This window comes from Lactuca sativa, chromosome 9 (genome assembly GCF_002870075.4).
Source record: "Lactuca sativa cultivar Salinas chromosome 9, Lsat_Salinas_v11, whole genome shotgun sequence".
NCBI classification, from domain to species: Eukaryota; Viridiplantae; Streptophyta; class Magnoliopsida; order Asterales; family Asteraceae; genus Lactuca; species Lactuca sativa.
Window position 1 is genome coordinate 51,931,304 of NC_056631.2, and position 18,095 is coordinate 51,949,398.

At 34.4% G+C, this 18,095-nt stretch overlaps 1 protein-coding gene across 1 annotated transcript; it reads right to left on the reverse strand.

The window, feature by feature from the left end:
- Positions 1 to 13,929: 13,929 nt before the first annotated feature.
- Positions 13,930 to 15,953, reverse strand: LOC111921232 (glycosyltransferase family 92 protein Os08g0121900). The gene has a single exon (XM_023916807.3). The coding sequence runs from the start codon at positions 15,932 to 15,934 to the stop codon at positions 14,036 to 14,038; it is 1,899 nt and encodes a 632-aa protein (XP_023772575.1). The 5' UTR covers positions 15,935 to 15,953; the 3' UTR covers positions 13,930 to 14,035.
- Between the last annotated feature and the right edge of the window lie 2,142 nt (positions 15,954 to 18,095).

Consider the following 18,095-nt stretch of genomic DNA (forward strand, 5'->3'; position numbering starts at 1 on the left):
TGATCAACCTTCCAACCTTACTTTAATCTGACAATTCCTTTCAAACGTTTTCTTACAATTTAGATTACTTAAGGATAAGTTTATTCCATGATTGATACACTACTAGAAAAACAGCCTTTTACAACGCTCATTGCACGTCGTAAAACACTTAGACGACGTGCAAATGCGCGTTAAGGAAGGCTCAGCCATAAAGAGAGACGACGCGCATTTACGACGCGCATTTATGACACGCTATGCGTATCAAGGAAGGACCTGTCATAAAGGAAGACGACACACATTTGTGTGTCGTAACCTTACGACACGCGTGTTTTTGACACACAATGCATATCAAGGAAGCCCCTGTCATAAATGAAGATGACACGCATTTGCATGTCATAAACTTCAGTAACCATTTTCGATATGCATTTATGACACGTCTTTACGATACTCATTTAAACATAATACAAAAATATTTAAACAAATATATACAAAAACAATAAATTTCACCCAATAACATCATGTCAAAAAATTGTAATACATTGATATTAATGGGATCTAATTGTACATTGTTATTAAGAGGTTTTCCCTAACTATCTAACCTAATACTCCTACATTGCTATTAAGGAACACCTTCTACAATGTAATGCTATAGAAACTAAAAAGATATACACAAAGATGATAAACATCAAATTCCAACTAAATAGAGTTGCATCTTGCCTTTCATAATTCTTAATTTAAGACTAATGAACCCCTGCTCTGATAATTCTTGTGACCTGATCAAATAAAAGTCAAAAAATTGATATGCTAATATAATTATTAGAAGAATCAAACATGGAATGGTAGTTGTAAAAGACAAAATTACCCTTTTCTCCAACTTCCTGCATCATAATTGAGGTCGAAATAAGACATTTCTTGTTCCAAACTATATGAAAAAAAGTCAAAAACAGCAAGAGTACCTGAAGTTGAGGTAGATCAGATCGCAGTAAATTTAGTTGGTTTTGGCAAAGAAGCCAAAGTCACACATAGTGACTCATGCATCTGTCCTGCTGTCCCCTTAAAAAATGCCACAACCAGTAACAAACTACCAAAAAAATACATCTGAGAAAAACCCTACATTCCTTAATATAACACTCTTCCACTCCCACAATGAACCTGCACACCTCCATTCCCATTCCCATGATTTATTTTTATTTAACAAGTCAATGATAAAAATCATAGGCTCTTGGTCTTGCCTGTAGCTGACATATCTAAAAGCTTTGATATTTTAGAATTTGTGGTGTTGCCTGCTGAGTGGTGAACCCATATATCAACCAGTTGAAACCCATGAACCAAAATCGCCTAAACCAAAAACATTATGAAAACCTAAAACAAAATAAAAGTATATAAATACATAGGTCAGCGTGTGTGAGTGTGTGTGTACCTGTAGTGTTTTAAAAGCAATACTTAGAGGCTTAAAGAATAATAACAAAAACATAGATGCCCTTAATTTGTCGCTACTTAAGTTGAGCAGCAGATAGAGATGTATATTAGAAAGCATGCATATTGTAGGTGTGAATTGCAGTTTAGAAGTAGTAAAAAGCAAAACAAAGCAAATACATGATGATTGATATTTGATGCGTTTATTCTAAAAGCAAAGACTGATACACCATATGCATGCATGTGTGCATACCATTTCTTTTGTTGCACACAAACACAAAAAGTAAGTAACTTACATGCATGGCAAAAAGTCAATGAGTTAATGGAGAGCGGTCAACTCAACAAGGTGTTTGTACTTGTCAGAGACAAAAGATTCCACCTTGAATCCGCCCTCCTCCTTACTTGTTGGAGATATATATTTCACACCGATAACTGTCGGCAGGCCTGCACCAACACAACAATTATATATTGCTTTTATCAATAATTTCAATCCTTTTTCACTTCACATAAATAAATAACTTCAAATTCTCATTTTAATTAGGGAAATTAATTATTTTTAATTGAAGTGTAACTGTACATACTGTTATGGACTTGAGCGTATAAGAGTCTTTCTCCCTTCCAATATTCCAATGGTCTCCTTTTAATTCTGATGCTTCGTCTTACTCCAGATGACGTCCAACTAGACCCAGCCCCTGCCATTCCCATTCCCATTCCCTCCCATTATTTTTTATATCATAAATCCTAAATAAATAAATAAAAATATGTGTTTCACGTTCATTCATAATTTTTTAACATAAAGATGAGCAAGTGAGTAGAGTAATAATAAACACCACCTATGACCTAACCTACCTGCAAGGCTCTGTCGACGCTTTTTTAGATCAATCTTATTCTTCTTTCTCTTATTCGTTTTTTTATTTATCCTCCGATACTCCTCCTCCCCCTCCTCCTCCTATTTATTAAAAGTTAGAACTCAGTGTTTGTTTGTTAGGAATAATCTGATTCTTTACAAATATTTTTTTATATAAGAAATAAATAAAGTAACCTTAACCTCACCTCATTTTGTTGTTCAGAGACAGGAACAATATTAAGACTTTGACCACTTGTATCCATGTCCATGTCCTCCTCAATATTCACGTCACCAGCATCTGTTTCAGCTAATTTAAAAAAAAAAGAATCTAAATTAACTTGGAACTATGTCAGTGTCAGAGTAACTCATATGCAAAAAATCCACCGAATAGCGAACTAAACACAACTCAAGATCTTAGCTTTTTTCCCCTTTGAATATGTGATGTCGTATTTACCTTACAACAAATTAACAATGATCTAAAAAAACACTATTCTATTTAACATTTTCATCTTCCTATGCCAACAAATAATCATCTCTAACCAGTTTCAGTTTCATATTCAGATGATAAAGTAACTTCATATACTAAATACTATATATCATATATTCAACATTAATTATATATACAATAGTTCTGTGGCTTCTGGCTGAGGTGTTGTTGGTTCTTCAATAATCGGTTCACATTTCTTCTCAAAACCACCTTCACTTTTATTCTCAGCTTCAGGCAGTGACATAGGCATATTAACCACATGTGGTGCTGGATCTGTTGGAATAGGAGCATTTGAAGCCTCTATCTTTTTTTCCTCTGGACCTGGTAGGGCAAGCCTTGCACTGCACCATTATAGATGAATGCTTCATTATTTAAACCATTAAAAAATAATATATATATATATATATATATATATATATATATATATATATATATATATATATGTGGATAGATTCATGTACCTTGCAAAAGCACTAAAAAAGTGTCTACATTCAGTTCTCACTGGACATGCATTACAATTTGTTTACTTTTTGTGCAAAAACCTTTCCAAATGTAATCATCTGGTAGTGTAGCTCATATCTATCAAAGAAGCACATATTAGTGATTATCTTTTTATATTTTATGATGTCTGTATAGTTACAAACTTACAATGTCAATTGATCCAACTTGCACAGTTTGGGCCAAAGATATTTCTGAATGGAATCCAACACTGGATACATCTCAAGTAGATGCAGTTGTAGGGACTCTGGTAGTGGTTGCAGAGGAACCCACCCCAGTCTCACTGCTATCCTCCTAACATTTGTGTCCACCTGGCAAACATGCTATCATGAATATGTAAGAGTAAGACTTCACTAACATGTCAAATTTTATAAAGTTTCATTTTTGAAGTTTGAACATTAACTTACAGGGAAGGCAAGATGATGAAGTGTCAATAGGCGAACACACTCCACACTTTTCATCCCCAATCCTCAAAAACTCAGTAAGTACTCCCTTCAATACAAAATATTATATAAGTTGATTGCATTGACTCAATATAAATAACTGGATCTTGTATTCTTGTGTGCTTACTTTGATTTTTCAGGTGGTGCATCTCTAGATCAATCTTTTGATGATCTCTCACCAGGCGATTGAGAAAATTCTGCATCCTTTCAGCTAACAGGTTGTTCATTCCACGTTCTTTAATAGCATCAGAAATTTCATTCACAGGTGCATGTCTGAATGCTTCATAATCAAGGGAATCCCTTGCGTATATAATTTGATCTTTCTTTTCGCCATTGGACATTGCCTGCTTTCTCAAGCTGTCCCAGTTCATTGCTATATTTCTTTCATCCTCAACTATCTGCTTTTTTCCCTTGGACGTATTTGCCCCTTCCCACTTGTTGATTGTTGAGAGACATTCTGCTCCTTTGAGTTTGCTTTAACTTTGATCGGCATTCCTTCAAGAATGGCAGATTCTTGTTTTTGGGCACCATTTTCACCATGTGCAGTTTTTAGATCTCCTGCTTCTGAATTTGACCCTGAGCTTGACATATTTGCCCCTGCCCCGTTTGGTGGTTCTTGAGAAACATTCAGCTTCTTTGAGTTTGCTTCAACTTTGATTGGCATTCCTTCAAGAATGAAAGATTCTTGTTTTTTGGCATCATTTTCATCATGTGCAGTTGTTAGATTATCCGCTTCTTGTTTTTGGGTACCATTTTCATCATGTGCAGTTGTTAGATCTTCTGCTTCTGAGTTTGACCCTGAGGTTAACGTATTTGCCCCTGCCCTACTTGATGGTTCTTGAGAAACATTCTGCTCCTTTGAATTTTCTTCAACTTTCATCTATATTTCTTTAAGAATGGCAAATTCTTGTTTTTTGGCACCATTTTCATCACATACAGTTGTCAGATCTTCTGCTTCTTGTTTTTGGGCACCATTTTCACCATGTGCAGCTGTTAGATCTTCTGCTTCTGAGTTTGACCCTGAGCTTGACCTAATTTCATCAACAATTTGAACTGTGGATGATTTGTAGGAATCTTCGGTTGCTGGTTCTTTATATTTTCTTGACATTTTATGATGTCTTTTTCCTCTGCTACTTCTATGGGTTTTTCACATCCCCCATCTTGGAAGCTAGTTTTAAGGGGGAATTTTGCTGCAAGAGCCATGAAGGTAGAAGTGCATACATTATAAGAAAGACAAAGCCTATAAGTTGCTATTATTAGCAGGTTTTATTTCTAAAGGTAAATCAGACAACACAAACCTTGAAAGATGATTCGAAATATTCTGTGTGAGAAATACACCAATCACCGGATCAACAACAGATCCTTTCCGTCTTGAAAATCGTCTATCTCCTGAAAAAGGTAAAATTTAAATAAAGTCTTTTATGTATATTTTTTATTTTAATCTGGCTATAGATGATATATATATATATATATATATATATATATATATATATATATATATATATATATATATATATATTTATGTACCTTGAACAAGATGCATACGCGCAATGAATGAATCAGCACGTCCACGAAACACTCCTCTTTCATTTTCCCACCATTTTCTTTATCTTTTTCTAGATTCTCACCACCACCATCACCACCACCACCCTCACTGCCTTCCTTCCCCATTAGTAACCTCCAAAAAGCCTGTTTGTTTCTGGATCCAGGTCAACTTTAGGGCGTTGACTTCTTTTCTTTATAGGCTCAAATGGAACAATGACATCACTACCTTTGTATAAAACAAGTTCATTTTCTCTTTTCTTTTGTTCAGAGAGATAAAGTGGAATCGATGAGAATGTAAGCTTCGGTTATTGTATACCAAAAAAACCGATGTAAGCTTGAATGAAAGTAGAATCGATAATAATGTAGAGAGCCCCAAATTGAAACCTTGTCCAGTAGAATCGATTTCAGAGTGAGTGTTTGATTTATTGCTTCCCTTTCCCGGTTCGCTTACCCTTTAGTTACCCTAGTCGATCGATTCAAGCTTTCATGAAAAACCCTAGGTAGCAACTGATAGAGATAAAAAGGATGGGGGCGAAGGTAGTATTGGATCCAATTTCAAAGAGTAACAGTAGATTTCACTGAAAACCCTTTCCCGGTTCGCTTGACCTTTGGCTACCTCAGTCGAACGATTCAAGCTTTCAATAAAAAACCCTAGGTAGCGACCGAGAGAGACAAGAGGGAAAGGAAGGAGCGTCGATAATCTGGGCAAGAGGGAAAGAAGAAAAAGATGCGGGGTTTTTAATTTTTTAGGATTTCATTTCCCCCTCGATGGAACGCGCGTTCCATTAAAGTTTATAAAGCAACATATTTAGACGACACACACTTTATTATAGGTGCCCTCCGTGTTTTTTTTCCGTTTAGACATTAATTTAAGGGCACGCAATAATGCGTGACATAAATCCTTAAATTTTTTGAAGAGACGACACTTTTTTAATGTCACTCTCTTTTGCGCAACATAAATTAGTGAGTGTCGTTGTTTGCGCGTTGTAAAAGGGTCTTTTTCTTGTAGTGATATTCAAAATCACCATAGAAACCCTATGTCAAAGTTAAAGGTCGGTAATGATTCAGTTGATCAATCTCAATGTGGTTTAATAAATTCCAAGCTTGAAGATAGTTTTAAAACATTAAAATAAACTTATAACAGGAGTCAATTTCATTATTTAAACCACAACTGGGATCCACCATTAGAGAGACATCAAGCTCATTAACTCTCCCTAAATTCCATAACAATCTAATGGATGTAGATTATTATATCATATTTGTGGAGTATATGCTAGAAATAATTGAAGAAACATAAATGAATCACAATTACACTAACATTTTGATTTTAGTAGCATTTTATTTTCAAAAGGGTTATTGACATAAAGCCCCTGATTTTACACCAAATGTTCGGTTTTGTCCCATGTCCATTTTTGGTGTGTTGATACCCTAACAAACCGGAATATTGGTCACTTTTACCCTTTAACCAATTTTTACCTCTTACAGCCAGTTACATTCCCCACCCACCGTTCCTTTCTTAACAGACCTCCTCTCTTCGACCTTCTTCTTCTTTTTCTTCCCCATACCTCCTTCTTCTTCTTTCTTCTACTGATTGTTCATCACCATCTCATTCACCTCTCTACTCTCTAAAACGCGATTCAAAGCAAACCCTAAATCATTTCTATTGTTCATCATTTTCTCCAACTGCTGTTTATTGATTATATACATGCCTGAAATCAATAATCCAATACCATAAGCCACCATACAAACACCTTAACACCACCATTAACCTCCATTACTAACACTGCTCACCAACCTCCAAAAACCTTAAATAATCGACATTTCAGGTACCATCGTCTTCTCCCTGCCTTGTTCATGCACACAAAGATGAACACGAGTGTTAGGTGCATTTCATGTACCCATTTTGTAGCTTTATTTCATAAAAGTACATTGCATATAGGCTTTTCGGGATTTTTCATGAGGCAATTTCATTCAAATACTTTTTTGATATTTCAGGGACTTTTGGAGGTAGGATATTGTTGGAGGAGGTAAATAAAAGTTGCGGACAAAATTTCAGGACTTGCGGAGCACCGAGGAGCAAGATATCAAAGAAATGAAGATTTTGGTTTTACAGAGATTTACACGGCCGTGTAAATGCAAGCCTTGCGTTTACACGGGGCGTGTAAACATAGATTTCTGTGCATTATATTTTTGTGTTTACGCGGGCCGTGTAAATGATAATGTTAATTTACGTGGGCCGTGTAAACGTAAACGTGGGTTTTAAAGCAGTTTTTCACCATTCTTAAAGGGGGGGGGGGGGGGGAACCGACTTTTTACTTAGGGGGGTTGACTTTTGGAGTGGAGAAGGCGAATTTCTTGAGGATTTTGAAGTTGATTAACACTTGGGAACATTTTATTTCATTTTGTAAGAACTTTAATTTCATTTTCTAGATTTGTGATCTTGTTCTAGTCATGAGTGGCTAGAACCCTAGATTCTCCAACTTTATGTCTTGATTCTAGTTGTGATTTCAATCATATGACTTGATGTTTTCTTTCAATTTTCTATCTAATGAATTTGATTTTGTTTCAATCGAATGTTTGATTCTAATTGTGATTCTTATTGGCCATTTGAATTAGGGTTAGAGCATTCAAGTTATCTAATTGCAAAATCCGTAATTGTTTTGTAAATTGGACTAGGTAACAAACACTAAACTGATTTCTATTGAATGAATTTAGTGTCAATCTTATTCACACATTCTTATGCTCCCGAGCTTATGAGGAGTATTGAGTGTTGTTGGGAACATTCACATAAAGTTTAATGCAATCTTTCAACCTAATTCTAAGAGCTTGTTTAGATTAGATTGGTAAGGTTAGGATTAATCAAAGAGCTTATTTTGGTAATCAAGGTGGTGAATGGGAGGTGCTAGATCTTGTTAGCATTTCCATGTACCAATTTAGATAGAATTGAACAAATATCATTTCATCCTTGACATCACATTGCTAAATTGTCTTGCATGGAGTTGGAGTCCTTACAAATCTTGAATCTACTTCATTAAATCAATCAATTACTTATTGCTTTATTCTATAGTTTAAATCATTGCTTATAATTTCCCCCCATTCTGTGACCATTTTTGTACCTTACGCAAAAAGGTATAAACACTTGTCTCGTGTCTCTGTGGATCGACCCTACTTACCTTGTACTACATTATTAGTGCATAGTAGTGTTTAAGGAGTCATTTGTACCCTTTATTTTTTGGGTTTGACACGCCCAACAAATTGGCGCCGTTGCCGGGGACACGGTGTTACTAATTGTTTATGCCAAGCATTTTGTGAGCAGGTGCTTTAAAAAAATGTCAGGTAGAAGATAAGTTTTCAATTGAAGGAAGTGGCGAGAGGGTTAATGTGTTGTAAAGGCCCACCTACTTAGAACAAAGCACATTCAGGGGCCAAGTCGAGCCAACGACTTAAAACAAGGGCAGCTAACCGGGAGGCAACCTGGGGTTATTTGTTTCCTTTCTTTTAAAACTTTTTAGTCTTTGGTAAATTTCAATTTTTTTTAATGTCCCAAATGGTTTTAAACTTATTTTTTATGCCTATAAAATGAATCTCCGGTGCCAAAAATACTTCACGGATAGCTTGGGGAGGATGAAGAGGAGGTTCTCACCATAATTGCAAGGCTCCAAGAACGATTTGGTAAATTTTTTCCATATCTTTAGTCGTTCATATTTTGCTTAAAAATTCAATTGGTATGCATCTGTGACTGTTTTGGACCCATTCTCAACCCATCTACCATCCTCCACCATCCGACTCTCAATAGGCCAGCCATGCCTCTCTCTAAGCATCGAGGACGATGCTATATTTTAAGCTTGGGGAGGGGCATCCATCCATGCATAAATCCCGTTGCATGTAGTTTTGTACATATTGCATGTAGTTTTGTACATATTGCATTAATGTTCATTTCATTTTCTTTTTCTACATGGAAAATTTTCAAAAACCAAAAAGATTTTCTTTCTATTCTAATTTTTATTATTTTCTTTGCATTTATAATTTTGCATTGCATTCATTGCATAATTAAAAAAAACGATCCAATCCCAAGCAACCGAATCTTTTCAAAACAGTTGAGCTGGTAAATGAGTCATGTGCCTTGAAATTAGCTTGCTCTTTTTATTAAACAATCTAAAAGCAAGTTAATCACACACGAACACACCTCCCGAAGCTACTTGTGCAAAACAGAAAGTGAGAAGATTGTCAACATTGGAGCATAACAACAGGTATGAGTTAATTCTTTGGGACATATGACCGGTCTTATGAGTAGTAATGCTCAATTGAACTTAAAATGCCAAATTCAAAATTTCATAAAAAGAATACAAAATCTAAATGTTCCGAGCCTTCCGACGCTCTAAAAAGTCACTTCTACTCATTCCCTTTTATATACCGTGCTTGGGGACATAGCTTCTAACTATACCTACGGGTCTTTGCATGTTGACCTTTAGTCCCCCGAAAAATGTCTAGAAGTCCCTCACGGTAATAGACCGTGAGATGTCCCACAATAGAAAAGTCAAGGACGGAAATATAAAGAAATAGGCCTAGCAAATAAATTAATAAGAGTGTTATATGTTATCTTATTTATATGAAAAAATAAATAATAATAATAATAATAAATTAAAAAAAATTATTATTAAGTTAATCTGTGACCTTTGGGACTTGAACAAGTAAACTCCGAGGGGTGTTTTACACCTAATCACCTAAAGCTAAATTGTTTAGGACTGATTGAGTTGAAAATTCGCTACACGGGTTCCATAAAAAGTCATGAACTTAATAACAAAATAAAGCTAATCTGTGGCCTTTGAGGTTCGGGCAAGTAAACCCGATGGATCCTTTTAAATCTAGCACACTAAGGTCATTTGATCTGGATGTGTTGGTTGGAAGCCCGTTACACGGATTTCAAAGAAAGCCATGAGCTTTATTTGTAAAAAAAATGTAATTAGGAAGTTTGTATATAGTTGTGTTTATAGTTTAATTGAATATTATGTTTATGAAAAATATTTGGCTGCCAAAAGATTCCCTTGGACTTGGATTTGAACTTATGACATTGGGACTGAATGTTAATTACTTTGACTGGAGTAAGTGGTTTGAATCTTGTAACCAATTTGGGTAAATATTAGAGAATTTTTAGAAAAGATTTTTCAAAAAAAGATTGTTGTTGATCAACAAATAGCTGGGGTCGATCATTGTTATAATTTGTGAAACAAAGATGATTGAGCATGTTTTGTCACATACAATTTCAAGAGAGTAAGACCATAATTTGTTCTATTAATTGACTTGCTAATATTGAGAGGGAACAAGTGTGGTGATCTTTGATTCTGTTGAGTTGTATTAGGGAGTGGCTAAGGTCTTATTTCTATTGTTATATAATATTTTGAGACTAAAGCCAAGTTGACTCAAGGCACGACAGGTATATTCTCAACTATGGTACAAAACAGGGTTAATTGGGTTGGATATATTTTTTTCATGTTTGTTTTGATTTCTTGCATCAAGTTTCAAAAAAAAGTTTAACTTTGATTTTCTTTTCTTTTCTTTTATTTTATTTTCTCCGGTTTAAATTTTCTTGTTCTTTCTTGAGGACAAGAAAGGTTTAAGCTTGGGGAGTTTTGTTAGGTGCATTTCATGTACCCATTTTGTAGCTTTATTTCATAAAAGTACATTGCATATAGGCTTAAACTCATGCATTTTGCATGTTTTTCGGGATTTTTCATGAGGCAATTTCATTCAAATACTTTTGTGATATTTCAGGGACTTTTGAAGGTAGGATATTGTTGGAGGAGGTAAATAAAAGTTGCGGACAAAATTTCAGGACTTGCGGAGCACCGAGGAGCAAGATATCAAAGAAATGAAGATTTTGGCTTTACAGAGATTTACACGGCCGTGTAAATGCAAGCCTTGCGTTTATGCGGGCCGTGTAAACATAAACGTGGGTTTTAAAGCAGTTTTTCACCATTCTTAAAGGGGGGAACCGACTTTTTACTTAGGGGGGTTGACTTTTGGAGTGGAGAAGGAGAATTTCTTAAGGATTTTGAAGTTGATTAACACTTGGGAACATTTGATTTCATTTTGTAAGAACTTTAATTTCATTTTCTAGATTTGTGATCTTGTTCTAGTCATGAGTGGCTAGAACCCTAGATTCTCCAACTTTATGTCTTGACTTCTAGTTGTGATTTCAATCATATGACTTGATGTTTTCTTTCAATTTTCTATCTAATGAATTTGATTTTGTTTCAATCGAATGTGGTGAATGGGAGGTGCTAGATCTTGTTAGCATTTCCATGTACCAATTTAGATAGAATTGAACAAATATCATTTCATCCTTGGAATCACATTGCTAATTTGTCTTGCATGGAGTTGGAGTCCTTACAAATCTTGAATCTACTTCATTAAATCAATCAATTACTTATTGCTTTATTCTATAGTTTAAATCATTGCTTATAAATTCCCCCCATTCTGTGACCATTTTTGTACCTTACGCAAAAAGGTATAAACACTTATCCCGTGTCTCTGTGGATCGACCCTACTTACCTTGTACTACATTATTAGTGCATAGTAGTAGTGTTTAAGGAGTCATTTGTACCCTTTATTTGTTGGGTTTGACACGCCCAACAACGAGTTAGAGTTCTTCCGATGGAGGCGTCTATGGTTTTGTCTTTTGGAGCCGGATAGGGGTTCATCTGATGGAGGATGCTAGGGTTTCGCCAAAGGGGATGGTGGTGAAGGAAGAGATGGTGTTGGAGATGATGACCATTGGAGGTCGTGAATGCAGGCAACTAGGGCTACACAAGAAAATAAAGCTACAGTTTTTGGGTGACTGTAATGGTGAATTCGTAGAGGATGTTGAAGACACCATCAAAGATGTGTGGGGATGTTGCCGGAGACAAGCCTGAAGGTGGTGGTGGTGATGACACCTGACGTTGGTGGTGGCGAGCAGCCACCAAGTTTTTTTTAAGAAGGTGACCAAGTGAGTAGGAGACCGACTACCTGGTCTTAACCTGATAAAAAGCCCTAAGTGGCAAAATTTACCTAAATGTTAGACATTAATGAATATAAATTTGGACTTGGGAGATAACCAACTATTTTCTTTAAAATTAAGGGCTTTTATAGCAATAACCCTTTTCAAAATGGCATAACTTCGTTATTTTTAGCTCCAAATAACTTGTTTCTTTTTGAGTTGCCTTTCTTATTGTTTCATCTGCTAATCGAAACTTTTATGTTACAATTATTATGCATTTAGGATAGATTTACATAGTCTCAAAATAAGATACTTATCATTTTGTGAAGATTTCATGTTTCACATATTTTCTTAAATATTCATTTTTCACATGTAAACTTTCAATTAACAACCATATTTAGATATTTTCAAGCACTCCTTTCATGTAAGTCTTAACAAAGTACATAAGAATTTCTCTAAAAACATCTTTATACATTACATTAGCATCCCAAATCTATATAAAGTTTACTGATGATACATGTTTGAGTTCTAATAGGTAAAATTCTTAAACTATAAAGTTATAAAAATTTCCGAATATATGTTGCCCGTAAAATTAACTTAATTTAAATTGTAATATTAGTTACAAAAATATGTTGATTCTAATAGGTAGGACTGTTCACTATTAAGATAAAAACCGAATTATTCAATTGGACAATTTGGATTTGACTATTTGGTTCGGATATTCGGATTTTTGGATTGGTTTTCAACAAAACCGAATTATTATTTTGGATTTCAGATTGGTTTTGGTTTATAAAATAAGAACCGAATAGTCCAAAAAAAAAAACGAATAAACATTTATTATTTATCAATTTATTATATATATTTATAGTTATTTATTAATTTTGTAATTTATTTTTTCAAATAGGGACGTTTCACCCGATAAAAAAAACGTTAATATGCATTTTCACTCAAAAGTTCTCTATCTATAAAATATTTAACTATAATATACCTTCTTATTAGTTGTTTATAAATTTCAAATTACAATTAAGTAATTTGTTTTTTGCTTCTTATGTAAAGTTTTGTAATATTATAATTATTTTTCGTTTTAAAATGTTTCGGTTTTTGAAAACCAAGTTATAAAAACCGAACCAACCGAATTGTAATTGGATTGGATCGGATTGGATTTAAATTTAGTTTGAACTATTTGGATCCATGTTTTGAATACCGAAATCAATTTGGATTCACTTGATTGGATCGGATAAAACCAATCCATCAAAATAAACACCCCTACTAATAGGTAAAATTCTAAAGAATTTAAACGCAATTAAAAAACATGTGGAACTCTAGTATGTAAAAATTTAGAGAATTTATTACAGTTAAAACTATATTTAAATTAACATTCTTTATTTGGTTGTATAAATGATGCAAATTGATTGTAAAATCATCCACACTTCCAAAATGTTACTAACTCGGCATATTCATCAAAAAGTCGTTTTAAAATTTACTGTGAGACGAAAAATAATGACAATAAAAATCATTTACATCTTGATCAAGAAAGAAAAATACACATGGATGGTCGTTGGTGCAAAATAATGATACTACAATATCTTATGTTTCTTACACGACACTATCTTCTATTTCTTACACGACAATCATTTATGTAAATAACCAATAATTAAATGATTATATGTGCGTTTATCTCTCAATATCACTAAAATAACTTTTTACAGCAAGAAGCCCATACAGTCAAACAAAATTGTGAAAAAGTCAACAATAGTCAACAACCTTTACCATTTACTTAGCTTGTTATAATATTGTTATACTATGTCACAACTCCTATTCATATTTTCTACACTTTTATTTCATTTTTGCCATTCCATACGAAATATCATTCTATTATCTCGTCTTCCAAACCATCTTCTTGTCAAATCTTTTAACCTATGATCATACACTTCACAAAACCTCTCCGCCCATCCTTCCGGCTCAACTGCACGGTACCCAAGTCCAGGCGTCCGATCATTCGACTGTAAATTCACCGATCGCGTCCAATCCACCACATATGCAGACACCCTTCTTCTAAACTTTGCCTTAAACTCAGGCCACGCCTGAAATTTATAATGGTTCACAACAACAGTGTCAAGATGTACTTTCGTACTCTTGTACCTTTCTTTTAGCTTAAAATGATGAATCGCGTTTAATAAAGATTCATCAATCGCATCAAGCAACACAATTGATTTGTGTCTATTTTCCATTTCTTTTCGACAAGTGTAACCTTGTGTTACACCCATTGACGGGTGTTTCTTTAGATTCGAGGGACCGAATTCTAAACAACGGATCATGATCTGTCCGTATGGATGTGATGGTAGCAGTGAGGGTAACAGTAATTTTGAAGGTGGTGATGAAGCCCATAAAGGAGAGTAGATGAATTCGTCTACATCAATGTACATCATCCAATGACACGAGTTTTTCTCAAGCAATACTGCGTGTGAAAATCCTGCTTCTTGAGTTTTTGGCCATAGCCAAAAACGAGTCTCGATATTGTACCCTTTTGATTTTAACAAATTTACGATTTTGCCCAAATCATCATCACTACCGTTGTCATATAAAATGAATTTGTCAACCCCGATTTTGGAATGGTACATCACCCATTCTTTTAAGAACTTGGCTACATTGTAGACCATGGTACATGCGCACAATAGCGACTTTTTGGGGCTGGGTATTGCTATCTTGCGCACTGGTGCGTAGAATGCTATAGATGGGACGACCTGGTTAGTTTGTAGGATTACGAGAGAGGCAATGACTGGATTCTGACTAAACGCCGTTAAACCAGGGCGTTGACATCTGAAGACTTCTTGCATTGAACTAGTAACGGGAGTTGTAACGCCGTTTACAGTATTATCACCGAAAAGGCATTTGAATTCCGTTGGGCTTCTGTTGATTCCTTGGCGATTGTTGATGCCTTTCGCGAATAAAACGATGTCGTTCTCCGTTTCGATGATGTTGTAGACGATGAAGTTCCATCGGAGGAGCTCCGATGACGGCGATTGCAAAGGATTGGACGTCATTTTAGCCTGATCTGAAGTTTTTATCAGCCTTGGGTGACGGAACGGTAGTCTTCGACGGATTCGCATCGGGAGCTGGCAAGTGAAAGTTTTCCGATCCGGAGACGTCAACGTTCCCGAAAATCTAGCCGGAGATATCTCATTTGTGTCAAATAAACAAAAATAGGATGTATAATCTGTATCATCTCCGAATTCCGACGATACAATCACGAGCACCTCCCAGGAAGGAAACAAAATCGAAACATTCATAATCGATGACTCAGAGTTCAGATACACACGAAGCGAATTATTCTTGCTCCCAGTTTCTTCCAAAACAGAATCAACATTGGTAACGATGGTGGTGTTAGATAGAACAGTACCTTCAATTTCAATCGAGATGTTCCGACTCTGAGGAATTTGTGGTTTAAACTGAATCGTATCATCCGCAATGAATCCAACCGAGTTTGTGCTTTCTTCTGGAGCTGTTCGAGTATCGTTGGTGGCGGCGGGGGTAACCGCGTCATGCTCGTGAATGATTAGGTTATTGTCGACGTAAGGTCTGAGGCGAGGGTTTGGAATGTAGAGTTGGGGGTTGAAAGATGGGGAATGGCGGCGATCGGAGGAGATGGAGGCGGTTGGTATGAGGATATGATAGACGGAAGCGAGGAAGACGATGGAAGCCAATACGTACAGAAAGACTGTACGTATATTTAGGGCCATTTTCACCGGGACAGAGCAGACAGAGCAAAAATTTATCAGATGAATAAGCGCCTTATATATGGAAAATTGATGAGGAAGAAGAGCGACTGATGTAGTTTTATTTAGGGATTATTTTGGAACTGAAATCGAACCGAACCGAACCGAACCGAATATGATCAAAAACAACAAAACCGAATACCGAAAGGTTAGAGACATACAGTATCGGTTCGGTTTGAGTATTCGGTAATAATCATGTTTTAGTACCGATTTGTCGATGTACAACTTATAATGCATGAAGTACAAACTAACTTAAATTAGCAAAATCTACAATCGCACAACTTAATAATTGTCTTAAACATTAAGAGAGAATCTTTGATAAAACTAACTTATAATTGGTGGCCTGATAGCTGGTAATATTGATTTGTATCTTTTATTTGGTATAATATTTTGATAAAAATAACTAAAAATTTTTGAAATGTGTAAAATTATATAAAAAAATTGTTTAAAAAAGATAAATATATAAACTTATTTTTAAGGAGAATTCTCGAAATTGATTAAAAAATATCAATAATTTTTTTTAATCACTACGTGAAGTAGCTTTTAGATTTAAAGTTTATTGTTTAAACTAAAAGTTAAATATTAATACTTCCAAACAAACTTTTTTGTTTAAATTGATATTTTTTTTTTGTTAAAAACTAAAACCTAGAATCTGTCAAAACGTTTGCTTAACAAACATGCCATTAAGAATGTTGAAAACAAAAATATGAAACAATAATGGCAGTTATATGTGTAGTAGCAACAATTTCAAATTATTACAAAGCTCAGAAACGAAATTCTCAAAAAAACACCAAGTACTTCTATTACAAAACAACTTAATAACTATCAAGTATAAACACCCATCAAACAAAATTCCGATTTTGTTGCTTAATCCCATAGATGTTTAATTTCTCTAAAGAACGATGTGCCATGGTTTTAAAATTTTCGAACCAAGCTCCATTTTAGTGTTAATTTTTTTTAAAAAAAATCGACAACATCTTTGCAAACACCCAAATTTGCATGTTGGGGGCCTATTTAGATCACATCCAAACAAAATATTTAACACCAAAAAAACATAAAACAAATACATATAACTCAAACTTTAAAAAAATCAAGAAAATAAACATAAAAGTCAAAAATTTACTTCATACTTGATATAAACTTATCTTAAGTCAACGACGATTTTCAATAACCACTTAACCAGTAAGTCGAATTCCACATAGTAAATAATTAACGTATACTTTTTTTTTTTTCGATTTTGCTCTATATTCTTTCATGTATTTTTAAAATTTTGTAAGTCTTTGTGGTGACCGTCTTACATATCTTTTTGCCCTTTTTACACATTCTACATGATAATTGTTCTCTTTTAACCACACTTTGACAATAAGACTCAAACTACAAGTCATGCATCTTATTTGAAAATGTTATGTGTCATCATACATATTTGACAATTTTTAGATAAGAAATGCGATTACATTATCATTTGAAGATCAATTGTCAATCATCGTATGCATAATATTCTTAACCCCTCGAAGCATGTATGCATTAAAATAAAACATACACTAGATCCTTCCTTTATGATTATCAATGGGTCTAAGATTAATAATTCTTTTGTGCATAACCCAATAGCAATCCATACAATATGTGGTTACTACCGTATATTTTATCCTTTGATACGCGCTAATTTAAACGCTCGTAGTTAAATGAACTGTATTTGTTGGACTACTTGAATAATTGATCGATCAATTTATTTCTTTGATCTATGTAGGAATTTACAACATCGTTACTACTTTTATGTGGCGGTGGCAAACTAACATTTCTATTTAGTGCACTAGTATACTTGATAAAAGCTTCTTTTTTTTGACAAATTTAAATGGTAATTCACTTACACCAAACAAATTTAATAAAAAAAAATAATCTTTTTTTCATCATGCTCACATGTATTTACACTTCCATCCCCACTAGTGACTTTCTTAAATTGTAATGTATTTTGTTGTTTCATAGCATCTTTCGAAATTTTATCGCAATTAGGTAATGTTTTTTAAGCTAAAAGTACTATTCTTTTGCGTTGCAACTTTAGGAACCGTGGAGCAAAACTTACATTTTCCATTCTTCTCTTTAAAATATCTTTGTTTTTTAAGTAGAC

What these genes read in the sequence shown, in the direction of transcription:
- LOC111921232 (XM_023916807.3), bottom strand. Translation starts at nt 15,934, where the DNA reads ATGGCCCTAAATATACGTACAGTCTTTCTGTACGTATTGGCTTCCATC.